The 16933-nt window shown below is 40.6% G+C and overlaps 1 protein-coding gene across 1 annotated transcript; it reads right to left on the bottom strand.

The window, feature by feature from the left end:
- Nucleotides 1-9961, bottom strand: LOC138070534 (olfactory receptor 2D2-like). The gene is made up of 2 exons (XM_068961790.1): nucleotides 9957-9961; nucleotides 1-949 (listed from the first exon to the last, which is right to left on the bottom strand). The coding sequence occupies exons 1-2, from the start codon at nucleotides 9959-9961 to the stop codon at nucleotides 1-3; spliced, it is 954 nt and encodes a 317-aa protein (XP_068817891.1).
- Nucleotides 9962-16933: the final 6972 nt, after the last annotated feature.

Consider the following 16933-nt stretch of genomic DNA (forward strand, 5'->3'; position numbering starts at 1 on the left):
TCACTCTGGGGCCCTGCCCCTGCCCACCAATTTGAGGAAGGCCCTGTTCACATCCTTATTCCTCAGGCTGTAGATGACAGGGTTGAGGAAGGCTGTGGCAATGTTGTAGAAAAGGGCCATTTTCTTGCCACTATTTGACCAAGAGTCAGAGCCAGGGCTCATGTACGTGATGATGCATGGAATCGCAAACATGGTGACCATGGTGATGTGGGAGGCACAGGTGGAGAAGGCCTTGACCCGCCCCTGGGCTGAGCGGATCTTCATGATGGTGGCAAAGATGTTGACATAGACAAGGACAATCAAGGAGAGTGGGACCACAATGACATTGAAGCCGGTGATGAAGTCCACCAAATCATTGAGGGAAGTGTCTGCACAGGCCAGCTTCAGGACTGCAGGGACCTCACAGAAGTAATAGTCAGTTTCATTAGGGCCACAGTAGGGAAGGCGCATAGCAAAGAAGGTATAGGACAGACCACTCACCACACCATAGGCTGCACAGATGCCCACCATGAGGAGGCACACCCAGTGGTTCATGATGACCTTATACCGGAGAGGGTGGCAGATGGCCACATACCTGTCCACAGACATGATGGAGAAAAGCCAGGACTCAGTGATCCCAAAGAGGAGGAAGAGGTACATCTGGGCCACACATCTAGCAAAAGAGACGGCTCTCTTCTTGCTGAGAATATGCACGAGCATCTGGGGCACAGTCGTGGTGGTGTAGCACATGTCCAGCATGGAGAGGACACTGATGAAGAAGTCCATGGGCGTGTGGAGGCGTGTGTCCTGGTGGATGAGGGTGATGAGGAGGCTGTTGCTCACAAGGATCAGCAGGTAAAAGACTAGAAAGAAGGTGAAGAGCAGAGGATCGGTCCTGGGGCTCGAGGCAAAGCCCAACAGGATGAATTCTGTCACAGTGGACTGGTTGAGTTCCTGTATTGTGCTCGGCCTGTGTAAAGAGTTTGGGGGATATATAATATTTGGGGTTTTAGTGCCAATGAATTTTCACTCATTTTTCATTTGTTTCCTAACAGGAATTTTGGATTATTAGATAGGGGCACTACTGAATGCATCCCCATAGTAGTTTTGTTAGGGGAAGCACACTGACTGAAGCTGCCCACCCTGGTCAGGCACCATAGTAACTATTTACATGAGTTGTTTTAACCAGGAGGTCCTGGTAAGGAACATGGAACTAATAAGCCACCACCAACCAGAAGAGTTCAGGAAAGGTCAAAAGGAGACACCACACATCTGACCACCTCCCAGAATCCTTCTGTCTGGCATCCATCTTGGTTGAACAAGGTATGCTCCACCAGGAAGGATTCTGAGCCAGAATGATTGGCTAAAGACAACCCGAAAACTAATCCCATCACCATAAAACCCAAGTCTATGAGCCATGTGGCAGAGCTGTTCTCCTGGGTTCCCTTACCCTACTGCTCTCCACTCAGGTCGCCTTTCCCAATAAAATCTCTTGCTTTGTCTTCATACGTGTCCCCTTGGACAATTCATTTCTGAGTATTAGACAAGAGCCCAGTTTCGGGCCCTGGAAGGGGTCCCCCTTCCCGCAACAGTTTGAGTAGTGTCGGGGTTTCGTTCAGTCGTAAGCTGAGGGGGCAGAGTGATGAAATGGTGAAGACTGAGTCTGGGAAATGCTGTGTGCTGTGTTCCTTCCTGTTCCTCCCTTTCCCAAGCTAGCTTTGCTTTTCTCTCTATTATTCATCCCATTTTCCATTTTCTCTTGGGATAACAGAGGTTGTTTAGCCTCGATTAAAGATCAGAGCTAAGACTATTACACTCATCACTTATGTTGAGGTTTTTATCACTGTTATGATTACCACTGAGGTTAGAATTGGGAATTCAAATCAATGCTGTGTAGATTAAAGTTTATAGTTAATATTCAAGATTTAACTTTTCCTGGTGAAAGAAATTTTACTGGTGTTCAGTAACTATGTCATTGATTCAACACGTTTTTACCAAATGCCTACTATTTGTTATAAATCAGAGAGGCAAAGAAGAGTTATAAATAATATGGGTGGAAAAGTGATTTCACACAGTTAAATATGTTAAAGAGTTAAATGCAAAAAATAAAAGTGTAAGGCAACCTAAGAGAAAATATATGAGTGAATATTTATTTTATGATGTGACAGAGAAAGGCCTTAAGCATCACTTGAAGGTTCCAAGTCCTTCAGCCTCTTAGTGTTGACCGCTTTCCCTCTAATAAGCAAACAAAGCTGCACAGCCCTCATCTGACCTGTTCCATATTTCCCTAATATTGTGAGGGATTCTTGTGTATCCCTGGTCATTTTGCTTCCTAATCCTCACTCTCATTGACTCCTCAACTCCCCTTGTTGCCTTCCTCATGGAGTACTGACCTTCAGTGGTTCATCCTTATTCTCTTTCTCCGTTATGCCCCTAAACCTCACCAACACAAGGATGTTATTTGCAAGACTTGTCCTGGATGTATGGATAAAAGGAAGATGACTTACAATGCAGCACAGATGAGAAAACTATTTTTTAAATGAATATTTAATATTGCAAAGTCCCTAAGTTATCTGTGCAGCACTTTTTCTTGTCTAGCCTCCAGCCATCTGCATGTGATTGGAGACTGGTCTCCTTCCTGGAACCTCCTCCCATCTCCCCTTGTTTTCCTGTTCTAGGACTCTCCTTACTCCCGTTACTGGGGCAACCAGCCATAAATCCAATTCCTTTAACTCATTGCTTTCAGACTTCCTTGTGATTCAGAATCACCTGGAGAGCTTGTCAGATGCTCCTGCACTTCATACAGAGTTTTGATTTGGAAAGTCTTGGGTGGAGGTTGAGAATTTGCATTTCTACAAGTTCCCAGGTAATGCAGATGGTGGGTCCACACTTTGAGAACCGATCTACTTAATTGTAAAGAGTAATTTGGTTCTATCTCAATTTCCCTGTCTCTACATTATACTCAAGCTGCTCACATTCGCCCTGCCTAAATGCCAATACTTTCTTGCTTTCTTGTGAGCATAAAAATAAAGGAAGAAATGTAAGAAAAACATGAATATTTTTGGCTATATAATAACTTCTGTATAATAACTTATGTAAGTTAAAAAATGAATAATAGTTGTTGCATATGTGTAATACAAGTGATTAATATCATTAGAATATAAAGATCTCTTCTTTGTAAGGAAAAAACTCATAACCAAGAATGAGATATTAATAATCAATGCACAAGAGATTAATGAAAAAATGAATCCACCAAAGTTTAAACTTCCTAATAATTAAAGACTGCAAATTAAAACATCAAGGAAATAGTTTTTAACCTGACATAGGCAAAAAATTCTTTTTAAGTAATGATGCCTGGCATTGACCAGTTTGCAGTAAATGAGAAATTCTTGTATATTGATTTGGAAATTCATATGAGAAATAAATTACTCTGTTCTTCTGCAGGAAAATGCGATAGCATGTAATTTCACCTTTAAGAATATTGCCTATGGAAAAATGAGAGATGTGGGGAGAGCTATTCATCAAGGATGTTTAATTGCAGAATTACTTTTAATGGGGAAAACTGGATATAACTTAAATGTCCTATAATAGGAGACTGGTTAAATAATTTATGATCTATTGATATGATTGAATACCTGATAGCCTTTAAAATAATATTTTGGAGACTATTTTGCATTGTGGAGAAATGCTCCAACAGATCGTTAAAAAGCAGACTAAATCCTAACAGTATACAAATTTATATCCACAGCATAAAAATTAGAAAGAAATATACCAAAACCTTACAGGGGTCATTTCTGGTGGTTAGATTTACAGGTGATATTTATTACTTAAAATTCTCTGAACTTTTCCAAATTTCATGCAATAAACATAAATAATTTTTATAATAAGGAATAAAATTCAAGTGGTACTTTGAATTTGGAATATATAAGGATTTGGGTTCTTCATTCAGACTAGTTAAGTGAAAGAGTGGATCTGAGAGAGGAAGATGAGAGATGGAGAAAGACATGCTGAGCCTAGACAAGACTGGAGGAGATTGAAAGGAAGTGTATCCTGTTGTCTGAGCTCATCCCTTCCACCGAGCTACGCTTGGGAATCAGCTTATATAGTTTAATACAAGTACATTTGCTGCTTAAGGTAAAAGTGTTTGGATAGGATATAGGTCCTGAGTGATGGAGATCCTTGAATGAGGTCCCTCATGATGAGAGCCTGCCCAGTTTTTACCTCCAGCTTGTACCTTCAGGGTGAGGGCAAAGGGGATGTGGGTGACAGGCCTCTGCCCCCCAGGATTCCTTGCCCTAAGATGAGTTTGTGTATTTGTCCTAATTTTTTTCTTCTACACTTTGTGCTGTGCTTGCTAAGTTGTTTCAATCATGTCTGAATCTGTGTGACCCTATGGAGTGTAGCCCACGAGGCTCCTCTGTCCATGGGATTCTCTAGGCAAGAAAACTGGAGTGGGTTGCCATGCCCTCCTCCAGGGGATCTTCCTGACCCAGGGAACAAACCTGTGTCTCTTATGTCTGCTGCATTGGCAGGTGGGTTCTTTACCATTAGGGCCATATGAGTAAGTGAAAGTCACTCAGTCATGCCCAACACTTTGTGACCCCATGGACTGTATAGCCCACCAAGATCCTCTATCCATGAAACTCTCCCAGCAAGAATACTGGAGTGGGTAGCCATTCCCTTCTCCAGGGATCTTCCCAACCCAGGATTGAACTTAGGTCTCCCACATGGCAGGCAGATTCTTTACCATCTGAGCCACCAGAGAAACCCCATATATTTATCTTCTACTACATGCCTACCCTTCTGCAGCACAGGTGGAGAAACAAAAGGCTCAATGTAGTTTTGAATTTTCACTTTTGCCATTTACTGTCATGATTCTGAGTAGGTAACTATTTCTTATCTGTAAAAAAAGAGAGCGAGAGAGAGAGGTTTATTACAATAATATATGATTCTTTCAAGTTCTGAAAATATGTTTTCTCCTCTCTTCCCTTTTCCTTAACTCTACCCCCACCACACACACCCTCCCCCAGCATCAGCACAAACCTTCAAGGGCTAAGAATGACCCAGAGAACCAGAAAAAATTAGAAAGCAACAGAAGTAGAGAAAATGATTGGAAAAGATAGAGAGGCCCCAGAAGGGAGGAAGAGACACAAACATATGTGGCAAGAAGACAGAGAGAGGCATAAACCAAAATTTGAGGGATAGGGATACACAAGGAGAGAAGAAAACGGATGCTGGGAGGGTGATTAACATCAACAGAAGGAGAAGGAGATGGCTCAGGGTTCCAGTGGCAGATACAGAGAAGCACTGCAAGGGCAGATCCTTGTGAGTCAAAGGATGATGCTGCAGGCAAATCCAGACCATAGCAAGCAGTAAACAGACATCAAGAGGGAAAGAAAGTCACAGAGTGAGCTGAAGACCCAGTTAGACAGAACACCAGAGCTACACAATCAGAAAGTGGATCAGAGAGATGGATGAAATCTTTGGAGGCAGAGAAGCCCAGAGACAGCAAACAGAAAAAGAGGCAGGAGGAGACACATGGAGAGGGATAGAGATAACAAAGAGAAGGAGAGGCAGAGATGGAGAGATAATAACAGACCCAGAGACGGAGGAAGGAAAGGATGGACACACAGAGAGAAAGAGGCAGAGACAACCATGGAAACTCTCACATAGACATGAGGAGAGACAACGAGATGAACAAGAACTGTGAACCAGGTCCTACCCAGAGCTCCTGGCAAGGCTGGGCATGGGGGGTCAGCCGAAGCCTGGCTTGCTCCCCAGAATGGTTGTGGGCACTGCTGTCCAGAGATTATAACTCTGCAGGGAAGGGGGCTGTGGGCAGAGCTCCCTCAGACTCAGGAGATCACTCCTGAGTCACATGTGGCCCCAGGGCTCTAACCAGGAGCTAAGTTCCTGCAGCCCCTTCCTGCTGGGGAGGAAGCATTAGGTTCTTGCTCAGGAACATCCCACAGAAGTTCAGTCCTGCCTGGTGGGAAAGAAACTTCAGGCTCCATTCTTCCTGAGCATGAGAAGGTCCCCTGCCCACACACAGCCCAGGGGGACTAGAGTTACATTTGGTTCTTGGCCCAGTGTTTCCCCACAGGAGCCAGAATGGGGTTTGGGCTGAAAGCTGGGAGACACAGGGGAGAGGCTAATGAGAGTGGAGCCCATCTGCTGAGGCTCGCTTCTGAGAAAGGCTGTCTCCTTAGGTGGGGGCACCAGGCGCATTCCAGCCCTCACTGCATCCTACACTGCCCAGATGAAGTCCCTTCTTTCTCCTCCTTACTAGCCTTCTTCCTGGGTGATGGTTGCTCTCCTGCTCCCCACTATTCTGATCCTGACCCCAGTGTGGAGTCCACCTCAGCACCGATCAGGTCCTGGAGGCCTCTTGCTCCACTGGAGGGGAGCTCAGGGTTTGGTGAATATGACTTCAGCTCCTCTGAGAACCTCAGGGCTGAAGGTCTGTGCCTGCTTCCCACCCCAGGGGTCTCCTCACAACTGTGGAGGGCTGTTCCTCTCCCACATTCCCCTGGCCCAGCCTGGAACTCATCTCCTAGGCTGCCCACCCCAAGCAACCAGGATTTCCAGGTCTGTGATTCATTTCCCTTCTCAAGTGGCAGGGCCTGGATTCAAAGAGCAGACTGCGGGGTCAGGAAGCATCCCCACGGCTGCCACAGCTGGATTTCTATCCAGCAACTCTGCCTTTGCTCCCCTCCTTCAGAGTCCGCACAAGTTTCCATCTGGGAAATTAAGTCTCAGCTCCTTAGTCCAGCAGCCAAAACCCTTCCTGCTCTGAATCTTGTCTACCTCCAAGCCTCTCCTCTTGCAGTTCAATGAAATCATTGACATATATTCATCTAAGAAAAAGCATAAGAATAGATTCATAAGTTTATTAAGAATTCTATTCATTTGAAGTCATTATTCATTTATATCAATCAAAAAGCGAAAAAAAAATAATTTTCAACAGTGAAAACAAATGAAAATGGAAAAATGTTAAAACCTATACTGAGTGAATAAATCACATGACAGAAGAATAAATACTGTGTAATTCAATTTTAAAAATAATAGAAACAAAAAATAAATTGTTTAAGAATTGTGCTATGTTTCTTAAAAATATTTATAAGGACAATTTTTAAAAATTTAGACCCTGAATTTTTAACTGTAGTTATCTGCAAGTCTAAAGTAATGGGTATTTGTTTGTATCCATTATAAAAATTTAAAAATAAACATATATGACATTTGCAAAAAAAAAAAAGATAATAAACTGAAAAGATATTTTCAGTGCATGTAACAGACAAAGAATATTATCCAATATATAATAAATTACAAATTAAGAAAAGGTAAACAGTATCTTACATTCACTGAATGCTTACTATTTGTTTTTTATTATGATAAAAGCTTTACACTTGAGAGGGTAACAAGCAGGAAGGCTAGGGGTCTCCAAAAGCAGGAAATAGGCTGGAAATGTTAGACATTTTTTATCTCTCTCTTAAGCAGCAGGAGGAAACAAACAGGTGTCAGATTTTAAGCATCACTATGAACAAAGCTAGTGGAAGTGATGGAATTCCAGTTGAGCTATTTCAAATCCTGGAAGATGATGTTGTGAAAGTGCTACACTCAATATGCCAGCAAATTTGGAAAACTCAGCAGTGGCCACAGGACTGGAAAGGGTCCGCTTTCATTTCAATCTCAAAGAAAGGCAATGCCAAAGAATGCTCAAACTACCGCACAATTGCACTAATCTCACACACTAGTAAAGTAATGCTCAAAATTCTCCAAGCCAGGCTTCAGCAATATGTGAACTGTGAACTTCCAGATGTTCAAGCTGGTTTTAGAAAAGGCAGAGGAACCAGAGATCAAATTGCCAACATCCACTGGATCATAGAAAAAGCAAGAGAGTTTCAGAAAAACATCTATTTCTGCTTTATTGACTATGCCAAAGCCTTTGACTGTGTGGATCAAAATAAACTATGGAAAATTCTGAAAGAGATGGGAATCCCAGACCACCTAACCTGCCTCTTGAGAAATCTGTACGCAGGTCAGGAAGCAGCAGTTAGAACTGGACATGGAACAACAGACTGGTTCCAAATAAGAAAAGGAGTACATCAAGGCTGTATATTGTCACCCTGCTTATTTAATTTGTATGCAGAGTACATCATGCAAAACGTTGGGCTGGAAGAAGCACAAACTGGAATCAAGATTGCTGGGAGAAATATCAATAACCTCAGATATGCAGATGACACCACCCTTATGGCAGAAAGTGAAGAGGAACTAAAAAGCCTCTTGATGACAGTGAAAGAGGAGAGTGAAAAAGTTGGCTTAAAGCTCAACATTCAGAAAACGAGGATCATGTCATCTGGTCCCACCACTTCATGGGAAATAAATGGGGAAGCAGTGGAAACAGTGTCAGACTTTATTTTGGGGGGCTCCCAAATCACTGCAGATGGTGACTGCAGCCATGAAATTAAAAGACACTTCCTCCTTGGAAGGAAAGTTATGACCAACCTAGATAGCATATTAAAATCAGAGATATTACTTTGCCAACAAAGGTCCATCTAGTCAAGGCTATGGTTTTTCCTGTGGTCATGTATGGATGTGAGAGTTGGACTGTGAAGAAAGCTGAGTGCCGAAGAATAGATGCTTTTGAACTATGGTTTTGGAGAAGACTCTTAAGAGTCCCTTGTACTGCAAGGAGATCCAACCAGTCCATTCTAAAGGAGATCAGTCCTGGTTGTTCTTTGGAAGGACTGATGCTAAAGCTGAAACTCCAATACTTTGGCCACCTCATGTGAAGAGTTGACTCAATAGAAAAGACTCTGATGCTGGGAGGGATTGGGGGCAGAAGGAAAAGGGGATGACAGAGGGTGAGATGGCTGGCTGGCATCACCAACTCGATGGGCATGAGTTTGAGTGAACTCCAGGAGTTGGTGATGGATGTGGAGGCCTGGCGTACTGCAATTCATGGGGTTGCAAAGAGTCGGACACGACTGAGTGACTGAACTGAACTGAACTGATACAAATTTAAAAGGAGACTTCTTTTTAAATTCTGTGATGCCATGACAACACCCTGTTCCACCTGAACTTAACTTTTCTCAGACCTTGAGCTAACCAATAAGTTTTTCTTTTTAAAAAAATAAATTTATTTACTTTAATTGGAGGCTAATTACTTTACAATATTATATTGGTTTTTGCCATACATTGACATGAGTCAGCCATGGGTGTATATGTGTTCCCCATCATGAGCCTCCCTCCCGCATCCCTCCCCATCCCATCCCTCTGGGTCATCCCAGTGCACCAGCCCCAAGCATCCTGTATTATGCATCGAACCTGGACTGGCAATCTATTTCACGTATGGTAATATACATGTTTCAATGTTATTCTGTCAAATCATCCCACCCTTGCCTTCTCCCACAGAGTCCAAAAGACTGTTCTAGACATCTGTGTCTCTTTTGCTGTCTCACATATAGGCTTATCATTACCATCTTTCTAAATTCCATATATATACACGTTAGTATAGTGTATTGGTGTTTTTCTTTCTCGCTTACTTCACTCTGTATAATAGGTTTCATCCACCTCATTAGAACTGATTCAAATGTGTTCTTTTTAATGGCTGAGTAATACTCCATTGTGTATATGTACCACAGCTTTCTTATCCATTCCATTCATCTGCTGATGCACATCTAGGCTGCTTCCATGTCCTGGCTATTATAAACAGTGCTGCGATGAACATTGAGGTACACGTGTCTCTTTCAATTCTGGTTTCCTCAGTGTGTGTGCCCAGCAGTGGGATTGCTGGGTCATATGGCAGTTTTATTTTCAGTTTTTTAAGGACTCTCCACACTGTTCTTCATTGTGACTGTACTAGTTTGCATTCCCTCCAACAGTGTAAGAGGGTTCCCTTTTCTCCACATCCTCTCTGGCATTTATTGTTTGTAAACTTTTAGATAGCAGAGATTCTGACTGGCATGAAATGGTACCTCATTGCGGTTTTGATTTGCATTTTTCTGATAATGAGTGATGTTGAGCATCTTTTCATGTGTTAGCCATCTGTATGTCTTCTTTGGAGAAATGTCTGTTTAGTTCTTTGGCCCATTTTTTGATTGGGTCATTTATTTTTCTGAAATTGAGCTGCAGGAGTTGCTTGTATGTTATTGAGATTAATTCTTTGTCAGTTGCTTCATTTACTATTATATTCTCCCATTCTGAAGGCTGTCTTTTCGCCTTGCTTAGAGTTTCCTTCGTTGTGGAAAAGCTTTTAAGTTTAATTAGGTCCCATTTGTTTATTTTTTGCTTTTATTTCCATTACTCTAGGAGGTGTGTCATAGAGGATCCTGCTGTGATTTATGTCGGAGAGTATTTTGCCTATGTTTTCCTCTAGGAGTTTTATAGTTTTTGGTCTTACTTTTAGATCATTAATCCATTTTGAGTTTATTTTTGTGTACAGTGTTAGAAAGTGTTCTACTTTCATTCTTTTACAAGTGGTTGACCAGTTTTCCCAGCACCACTGGTTAAAGACATTGTCTTTCCTCCATTGTATATTCTCGCCTCGTTTGTCAAAGATAAGGTGTCCATAGGTGCGTGGATTTATCTCTGGGCTTTCTATTTTGTTCCATTGATCTATATTTCTTTGTTTGTGTCAGTACCATACTGTCTTGATGATTGTATCTTTGTAGTAGAGCCTGAAGTCAGGCAGGTTGATTCCTTCAGTTCTATTCTTCTTTCTCAAGATTGCTCTGGCTAGTTGAGGTTTTTGTCTTTCCATACACATTGTGAGATTATTTGTTCCAGTTCTGTGAAAAATACTGTTGGTAGCTTGATAGGGAGTGCATTGAATCTATAGATTGCTTTGAGTAGTATACTCATTTTCACTATATTGATTCTTCCGACCCATGAATATGGTATATTTCTCCATCTATTTGTGTCCTCTTTGATTTCCTTCATCAGTGTTTTATAGTTTTCTATATATAGGTCTTTTGTTTCTTTAGGTAGATATATTCCTAAGTATTTTATTCTTTTTGTCGCAATGGTGAATGGAGTTGTTTCCTTAATTTCTCTTTCTGTTTTCTCATTGTTAGTGTATAGGAATGCAAGGGATTTCTGTGTGTTGATTTTATATCCTTCAACTTTACAATATTCATTGATTAGCTCTAGTAATTTTCTGGTGGTGTCTTTAGGGTTTTCTGTGTAGAGGATCGTGTCATCTGCAAACAGTGAGAGTCTTACTACTTTTTTTCCATTCTGGATTCTTTTTATTTCTTTTTCTTCTCTGATTGCTGTGGCCAAAACTTCCAAAACTATGTTGAATAGTAGTGGTGAGAATGGGCACCCTTGTCTTGTTCCTAACTTTAGGAGAAATGCTTTTATTTTTTCATCATTGAGGATAATGTTTGCTGTGGGTTTGTCATATATAGCTTTTATTATGTTGAGGTATATTCCTTCTATTCCTGCTTTCTGGAGGTTTTTTTTTTTTTATCATAAATGGATGTTGAATTTTGTCAAAGGCTTTCTCTGCATCTATTGAGATAATCATATGGTTTTTATCTTTCAATTTGTTAATGTGGTGTATCACACTGATTGATTTGTAAATATTGAAGAATCCTTGCATCCCTGGGATAAAGCCCATTTGGTCATGATGTATGATCTTTTCAATGTGTTGTTGGATTCTGATTGCTAGAATTTTGTTAAAGATTTTTGCATCTATGTTCATCAGTGATATTGGCCTGTAGTTTTCTTTTTTCATGGCATCTTTGTCTGGTTTCGGTATTAGGGTGATGGTGGCCTCAAAGAATGAGTCACGTTCCTCTGCAATTTTCTGGAAGAGTTTGAGTAGGATAGGTGTTAGCTCTTCTCTAAATTTTTGGTAGAAATCAGCTGTGAAGCCGTCTGGACCTGGGCTTTTGTTTGCTGGAAGATTTCTGATTAATTTCAATTTGTGTGCTTGTGTTGGGTCTGTTAAGATTTTCTATTTATTCCTGGTTCACTTTGGGAAAGTTGTACTTTTCTAAGAATTTGTCCATTTCATCCAAGTTGTCCATTTTATTGACATATAGTTGCTAATAGTAGTCTCTAATGATCCTTTGTATTTCTGTGTTTTCTGTCATGATTTCTCCATTTTCATTTCTAATTTTGTTGATTTGGTTCTTCTCCCCTTGTTTCTTGATGAGTCAAGGTAATGGTTTGTCAATTTTATTAATCTTCTCAAAGGACCAGCTTTTAGTTTTGCTGATTTTTGCTATGGTCTCTTTTGTTTCTTTTACATTTATTTCTCAATGCAGTTTTCTTATGAAAATGTTTTTCTTCAGTTCAGTTCAGTGCTCTTTGCAACCCCGTGGACTGCAGCATGCCAAGCTTCCCTGTCCTTCATCAAATCCCAGAGCTTACTCAAACTCATGTCCATCGAGTAGATGATATCATCCAACCATCTCATCCTCTGTTGTCCCCTTCTCCTCCCACCTTCAATCTTCCCCAGCATTGGGGTCTTTTCCAATGAGTCAGTTCTTCACATCAGGTGAAGATCATGGCATCTGGTCCCATCACTTTGTGGCAAATAGATGGGGAAACAATGGAGACAGTGAGAGATTTTATTTTCTTGGGCTCCAAAATCACTGCAGATGGTGACTGCAGCCAAGTTATTAGAGTTTCAGCTTCAGTATCAGTCCTTCCAATGAATATTCAGGACTGATTTCCTATAGGATTGACTGGTTGGATCTCCTTGCAGTCCAAGGGACTCTTAAGAGTCTTCTCCAACACCACAGTTCAAAAGCATCAATTCTTCAGCACTCAGCATTCTTTAGTCCAACTTTCACATCCATACATGACTACTGGGAAAACCATAGCTTTGACTAGACAGTCCTTTGTTGGCAGTCATGTCTCTGCTTTTTAATATGCTGTCAAGGTTAGTCATAGCTTTTCTTCCAATGAGCAAGCATCTTTTAATTTCATGGCTGCAGTCACCATCTGCAGTGATTTTGGAGCCCAGGAAAATAAAGTCTCTCACTATCTCCATTGTTTCCCCATCTATTTGCCATGAAGTGATGGGACCAGATGCCATGATCTTGATTTTCTGAATGTTGAGTTTTAAGCTAGCTTTTTCACTCTCCTCTTTCACTTTCATCAAGAGGCTTTTTAGTTCTTCACTTTCTGCCATAAGGGTGGTGTCATCTGAGTATCAGAGGTTATTGATATTTCTCCTGGCAATCTTGATTCCAGTTTGTGCTTCATCCAGTCCAGCACTTCACATGATGTACTCTGCATATAAGTTAAATAAGCAAGGTGACAATATACAGCCTTGACGTACTCCTTTCCCGATTTGAAACCAGTGTATTGTTCCATGTCTGGTTCTAACTGTTGCCTCTTGACCTGCAACAGATTTCTCAGGAGGCAGGTTAGGTGGTCTGGTATTCCCATCTCTTTAAGAATTTTCCACAGTTTGTTGTAATCCACACAGTCAAAGGCTTTGGCATAGTCAATAAAGCAGGAGTAGATGTTTTTCTGGAAATTTCTTGCCTTTTTGATGATCCAGTGGATGATGGCAATTTGATCTCTGGTTCCTCTGCCTTTTCTAAATCCAGCTTGAACATCTGGAAGCTCACAGTTCACGTACTGCTGAAGCCTAGCTTTGAGAATTTTGAGCTTTACTTTGCTAGCATGTGATATGAATGCAATTGTGCAGTAGTTTGAACAATCTTTGGTATTGCCTTGATTTTCTTAAGCTATGTTAATAAACTATGTATTTACCCTAGACTCTGTCTTCAAGTCAGTTCCGCCTAAGATTCAGAACTGATTTGACAAACCAGTATGTTTTACTCCTGCAAATGTTCTCTTAAGCTATGTTAATGAGACTATGTATTTGCTTGAAAATCTGACTTTCTTCAAGATTCACGTCAATAGTTTTATGGCCCCAGACAACTCACCTTGTGCCAATGTTATCTCAAAATGCATGTTGTGGGTGAGGGGCTTAGTGCCAGTCTCTGAGTTTTGAGACATTTCCTTTCTCTAATTAGCAGCCTGCTAGTAGCTATATAACATCAGCTAAAGACTAGTGGCGGGGGGGGGGGGGGGAGGGCACTCTTTCTGCACCCTTTTGGTGTCTATGTCAGAAGCTTTCTCTTTTATTCTTTAATAAAACTTTACTACACAAAAGCTCTGAGATCAAGCCTTGTCACTGGCCCCAGATCCAATTCCTCTCCATTGGAGACCAAGAATCCTGGTGTCTTTCACAGCTCAGCAACAACCTTTCACACATATTATCTCATTTAATCTTTCTAACAATCCTCTGTGATCTATAGTATATTATTCCTGTTAACAGGTGAGGAAAGTTAGAGAAGTTAGGTAACTTGCCTATCATCATTGAGTTAGTAACATATAGAGCCAAGGACAAAATACAGTAGTCTAACTCCAGGGCTGAATTCACTATGCAATAATACCAACAAGTTTATGAAAAGATGTTAAATCCACCAGCAATGAGAGAACTCTGAATAAAGTAGGAAATTATGTCACCACTGTCTATCTATGAGATAGAAACTTTAGAATGGTGGAGATAGATAATACTATCAAGTGTTGAGAATGAAAGTTTTAGACTCGTATAACTACTTAGAAGAATAATTTAGGACTCTCTAGTAAATTTGAAAATTCTTAACTCTGCCACATTCACTGTTACACATAAAAGTCCTGGGAAAAATACTTCCATAGGAAGAAATGTCTAAAACATTTTTGGCAGAATTGTTTAGATAATGAAAAACTGAAAATAAATATTCAATAATAATTAGATAGATAAAATGCAATATGTACATTAAATGTTTGTTAAAGAGAAAAGTTTAGGCCTATATGTGTTCAGTAGGTAGATGTCAGAAACATGATGTTGAGTTAAATATCTTCAGAGTGGTACTGATTTCTTGATATCATTATAAAATTTTCAGTTCAGTTCAGTCTCTCAGTCATGTTCGACTCTTTGTGACCCCATAAATTGCAGCTCACCAGGCCTCCCTGTCCATCACCAGCTCCCAGAGTCTACTCAAATTCATGTCCATTGAGTTGGTGATGCCATCCAGCCATCTCATCCTCTGTTGTCCCCTTCTCCTTCTGCCCCAATCCCTCCCAGCATCAGGGTCTTTTCCAATGAGTCAACTCTTCACATGAGGTGGCCAAAGTATTGGGGTTTCAGCCTTAGCATCAGTCCTTCCAAAGAACACCCAGGACTGATCTCCTTTAGAATGGACTGGTTGGACCTCTTTGCAGTCCAAGGGACTCTCAAGAGTCTTCTCCAACATCACAGTTCAAAAGCATCAATTCTTCGGCGCTCAGCTTTCTTCACAGTCCAACTCTCCCATCCATACATGACTATTGGAAAAACCATAGCTTTGACTAGACGGACCTTTGTTGGCAAAGTAATGTCTCTGCTTTTTAATATTCTGTCTAGGTTGGTCATAACTTTCCTTCCAAGGAGTAAGCATCTTTTAATTTCATGGCTGCAATCACCATCTGCAGTGATTTTGGAGCCCCAAAAAATACAATCTGACACTGTTTCCACTGTTTCCCCATCTATTTCCCATGAAGTGGTGGGACCAGATGCAAAGTTCATACAAAAACAACTGTATGTATTGCTTATAGATACAATTATATGCAAGGAAAAACTTAAAGACACACTAAATAGACATTGATATAATGATACTGGTAGATTCAGAGGAGTTGGAAATGATCAAAGAGCACTTCAACTTTATCTATGTTGGGGCCAGTGTGAGGAAAGCAAGAGAGACTCCATCTTGAAATCTGTCATCCATCTTAAAGACAGGATGTGAACTGGGCCTGAACTCTGCCCAAGAGTGAGGAAATTGTTGCTAGTGAAAACCAGGTCTCCTTGAGACTTCCCTCCCTACAAATGGCAAATGGAGATTGTAACTGAGGTCAGGCTGCCCCTGTTAGGTTAACCATGGGCACATTTCCCCTTGATGTATAATTATTGTATCCCCCCTATCCTGCCTTTAACCTTAATTGCTTGTTCTCCTAGCACCTATTTATTATAAAACTCAATCATATACAACGAAGAGACTGCTAACATGTAACCAGTCATGTAGTGGGGGGTATAAAACTGGGCTTCTCAGAAACATAAGGGTACTTGCTGGGAACTGATTCCCCTTGGACCGACTGGTGTAATAAACTGACACTCCTTGAGTGTCCTCCGAGGTATGTTTTGCAATTCCGGATTCCACAACGTCCGTAATTATTTAATCCTTTTTTAAAGGGGAAAAAAAAAGACTCAAATTAATATGGCAAAATATTAAACATATTTTTGGTATACTCTTTTCTATAAATTCTTTCTCCATATTTCTGACTCTGACTCTCTCATTATATAAATATACATAGAGACAGAGATCAGATAGATAGATAAACATACATTTATTTTTCTTTCATGAAATAGACATTTTTATTTTCTGAGAGTAAAAGTGATATTTAAAATGTAAAACCAGGTAAGAGTCAATTTTACAACCTGAGTCAGGCCAAATTATTAGCCACACTGTTTCACAGATGTGTTAAAAATAATTCTAGCTTACATTTTATAGCACCAAGTGCAAAAAGCAATGCTAACATTACTTGTGAGCGCTTGTCAGACAGTAACACAAGACTGTTCCTATGTAATCTGTCTACTCTTTATGTCATCTTCACCCCCAACCCTTTAGACTACAGAAAAGCATATATGCATGTTGAATATTTGACTATGATAATATTGCACTGATATATAATTTTCCAGAGGTGAGGTGAGAACCCAAAATAACCAATAAATCAATGGCCTTGGACCATAAGGACATCTTTGTTATAACAGAAATTCTTTGCCTTCAATACTCAGCCAAGTCCACTAATGGTAGCAGTTGAAAAATTTAAACTAATGGGGAGGACTTCAATGTAAGAGTGGCCTCACCTTTTCTGGGTATCTCATAGATACAGAAAGGTTCCGATT

Source organism: Capricornis sumatraensis, chromosome 2 (assembly GCF_032405125.1).
Source record: "Capricornis sumatraensis isolate serow.1 chromosome 2, serow.2, whole genome shotgun sequence".
NCBI lineage: Eukaryota > Metazoa > Chordata > Mammalia > Artiodactyla > Bovidae > Capricornis > Capricornis sumatraensis.